A 4194-nucleotide genomic window follows, 5' to 3' on the forward strand; every position below is an offset into this window, starting at 1 on the left:
TTTCGTAAAGGCAGGAGTCATGATTTGGTAGTGTGAATAAAAACGCACAACACATACAATCGTACACTCTTTGAAATTTTGAGGATATTTTGACGTTGATAGAATGTTCGAGCTAGTGGCAGTGCTATGCTATGCAATTTCGCTTGTCGCCCTCATCAGACGATTTCGGGGTGTATATAGCATATACCACTAGAATATTTTGTGGATCTGATAAGTACTAAATACTACCTGCACACATCTTATAAACAATACGGTGAGTGGTAGGGTGCTGTAGTGTATCAAAATATTCAGACCAAAATAAGTAGTAGATTTAGTGATTAAATTGCTTGCAAGCATAACACTGCAACATAACACATAAACATTTTCATACGAGTTGAATTCTATTGTTCGGGGTTCTCTCTTTCGCCACACAAAACACAAAACGTTACAATTTTCCGAAAATCTCAAAACATTTCAACTATTTCCATATTGATTAAAAGAAATTACGCTCCGAGGCAGAGAGCTGTGGGAAAACAGGAAAAGTAGGAAAATATGTAGTTTTGCTTGCCGAGTGATGTCCACACGGTTCACAGCTCAGTTCACAACTATTTATACATGTTTATGCGATTGAAATTCTATAAACGATTTTGACTGTTTGTGTGGTTCAGCTGAAAAACAGTGGAAGGAAATCATGCTGAAATTTCACTGCCTCTAAAGGACGGATGCTGACCAATTTATGGTTGGGTAAATCAGACATTTGCACTCCGATTATTTGAAATTTGCTTGGAAAGACAATAATTAGCCTATATGTGGAACAAATAATATTTTATGAGTTCAATTAACCGGTACCCGCATACCATTTTATGCTAAACAAAATTTCAATTTCTTCATACTTTCCATTGGCAACGATGATAACGATTTTGCCTGTTATAATATTTGTGAACCATTGTCGTTGTGGTACATACTGGCTAATTTTGCACACATAATTTTCTCTTTGAGATAAACATTTTTCTGATGTTTTGAAATTTTATAAAAATTAAATGGAAAACCAAAATGGAAATCAGTTTCAATTGGTTTGTCTAAGCATGTGGATGAAAATCATTGGTTGTGTTACTTTGACGATTTTCCTGAATTACGATGGAATCTGTGGCAATGTGTCTCCACCTATGGTTCATCGTAATGTGGAACCTGCAGACAATATAAAAATATCGAAAAATGTAACGATTCACCGTCATGGATTTGGACGATTTCTGGGTTTGTTGAAGCTGTTGAAGGGTATGAGAAATTCTGTGGCTCCATTTTCATCAGTTAAAAAGTGAATCCTGAATCATCTCCGTTATATGTATCAGGTTTCCACCACAAAAGACACATCTACAATCCATACGTAATATCGAGATTGTGGCGTGCGTCGTTTGAATTCGAAGTGAATCCTCAACCGATATTTGGCCATGAAATGTCTTCAAACATCTACTTTCCGACAGATTTTGGAGTAGCCGGCGGTGGCGTAGTTTCGAGTGGCAAACCAAGCAATAGTGGACTTGGTTCAAATAGCATTGATAGTATCTTCCATTTCGGAAACAACGAACAACAGGTTTGTATATTCCATTGGATACGTTGAGAGCGTCCATGTTTCATCAATCGACTATTTGTAGAGTTCAGTCACTATAGGAGGATCTAATCAAATCACAAAGGGTGAACGAGATGAAATTCCGATTGGTCAGAACCAAGTTATTCACAAAGATGCCATTGACACAGTGACTGCAAATGATACAGAAAATGAAGTTGCCGGAAAGTCTGAACGAGTTTTAAGGCATGCCATTCATGCTAGAATCGATGACGAAGAATCAGACCCAGACGTTGATGAAACTACTACCGTTAGTTCAAGTTCGCTGAACACCGAGGAAAGCGAAACAGTTGGTACATCGATGACGATGCCACAAACTACTATGCAAATGGAAACCTCAATGCCACAAACTACTATGCAAATGGAAACCTCAATGCCAGAAACTACTATGCAAATGGAAACCCTAATGCCAGAAACTACTATGCAAACGGAAACCTCAATGCCACAAAGTACTATGCAAACGGAAACCTCAATGCCACAAACTACTATGCAAACGGAAACCTCAATGCCACAAACTACTATGCAAACGGAAACCTCAATGCCACAAACTACCATGCAAACGGAAACCTTAATGGCACAAACAATTGGGTCTACGGAATCGTTGATTCCTCAAACAACCGTATTAGAGGCAACGTCGATTTATCAAACGACTGAAGAATCGACGGATCGTGACACAAAACCGTTTACCGCAACGACTCCAGCGAGTAGTTCACCGGGTGCGATTTATGAGCTATCGTCATCGTCAACGGCTGTTCCATCAGAATGGCTCGGTTACTATGCCAATGGGATACATAAGCCCGAATTTATTGAAAGTATTGAATTTACCACGAACTATCCTCCACAGCTGGTTAAGGAGGACATTCATTATGTCACGTATGGAGCGCCGTTCAAACCGAGTCATCCCGATCATGGTGCTAATGCTTACGCGTATTCGACGAATTTTTTCAATGCACTGAAGTTTTTCAGCCGTTGACTCGATGATGAAATTATGATCAATGGTAAGAATGAAGAATAAATTTTGTCACCGAAGCTTTGTCGGGAAATCGTCTCCCTCGTCCCTTTTAATTTTCTTCCGTAGATAAATTGTCTCACAAATATAAGTTCTGGTGAATAGTTAAAAGTCTTTCACTTAGAGTGTAATGTCTGGTATATCTAATAAGTAACAAAACCAACGAGTGGACATCGGTCGTGATTTTTGCATAAAGTAATAGTAGGTTACAGTGCATGCTGCGAAAATGATTCATTACATGGGGGAACAATTTTGAGATACGAGCAACTCACAAGTGTGTGTTTAAGCGACAAGGGTAGAGTTTGCATATCCGAGCCGAAGGCGAGGTATGTAACTACCCGCGTCAAAATAACAGTTTTCAAACCGAGGCGCTTAAACACACACGCGTGAGTTGCGAGTTTCAAAATTGTTTCCCCAAGTAATGAATCATGGCAGCAGCTTGCACTGTATTCTATTTTATTGCTTGTCCAAGCGAAAATTGATTCTTACATATCAATTCCTTAACGCATTAACAACGAATCTAGTATACCGCCGAACACTCCGAAATTGGCTCACACGTCTACGAAGAAAAAAATCCCGAAAACAACACTGATGTTATGTTGGTATTGTTACGGCAGTAATCTCAATACACGTCACAACGGTCACAACAGTCGGCTTGTCACTGAATTGTTTTTCCGTTTCAGGATAATGCATTAATTTTGTTGTTTTCGTTATTTAGAATAAAAATTTTGCAGTGAAGTGAAGTGAATAATGTCTAACATAAGCAAAGTGTTTAGTGTTCTCGAATATAAGTGAAAAATACGCAACTAAAAGTGTTTGCCATGTGTTCATTACAAACATTGAATTTATTGCTGGAGCAAAAAATGGCTGACACTTTCAGTTTTGTGATTTTCTTTTCGAAATAATTCAAATGCTTTTGCGACATTCAACTCACGCCACTGGAAAATTTGTGTTCAAAAACACAAAACATCAATATATATTTTCTTTTTTTCTGTTGGAAGGCATTAAATATTTCAGATGATGCATTCTCCTTCATCTGGCTGCACCCCGCGAAAACTCGTTTTATGTAAATGACTGTGCACCCCGCGAAAATAGAGATTCCTTGACGATAGTGTCACACAAATATCCCTCATGTAATCGACCATTTTCGCAGGGGCCAAATTGATATGTAAGAATCAATTTTCGCTTGGGGCAAGCAATAATAGTACATTACTATGCAAGGGAAGTAAAGTGATATCTCGTATCCAGATGAGAAAAAGTATCCGAGGGCGGCAGCCCGAGGTACTTTTACTCATCGTGATACGAGATATCACTTTATTTTCCGTGTGTAGTACGACGTTTTACTATGCGAGTGATGTAAAGGTTATTGCTTATACATGTAATAGCCTTATTACATGCACCAGCATAGTAAAGAATTTTAAACATGTCCCGAATTTTGTTTGGTCTATTTAACTGTAAGTGACAAACAAGTTTGTAAGGTAGAGTATCATCAAATGACGATAATAAATCACAAAATGTTAAGTACCCACCTTCTCAGGATAGGCACATAAAAATTTCGACGAAATATTCGGATATATTGTTG

General features: G+C 38.2%; 1 protein-coding gene across 1 annotated transcript; it reads left to right on the top strand.

The window, feature by feature from the left end:
* The first annotated feature begins 1054 nt into the window (after nucleotides 1-1054).
* LOC119081899 (mucin-4-like) lies at nucleotides 1055-2860 on the top strand. Its single transcript, XM_037191133.1, has 3 exons — nucleotides 1055-1254; nucleotides 1329-1570; nucleotides 1632-2860. The coding sequence occupies exons 1-3, from the start codon at nucleotides 1065-1067 to the stop codon at nucleotides 2574-2576; spliced, it is 1377 nt and encodes a 458-aa protein (XP_037047028.1). The 5' UTR covers nucleotides 1055-1064; the 3' UTR covers nucleotides 2577-2860.
* The last annotated feature ends 1334 nt before the right edge of the window (nucleotides 2861-4194 follow it).

This window comes from Bradysia coprophila, unplaced genomic scaffold, assembly GCF_014529535.1.
Source record: "Bradysia coprophila strain Holo2 unplaced genomic scaffold, BU_Bcop_v1 contig_373, whole genome shotgun sequence".
In the NCBI taxonomy this organism is placed as follows: Eukaryota; Metazoa; Arthropoda; class Insecta; order Diptera; family Sciaridae; genus Bradysia; species Bradysia coprophila.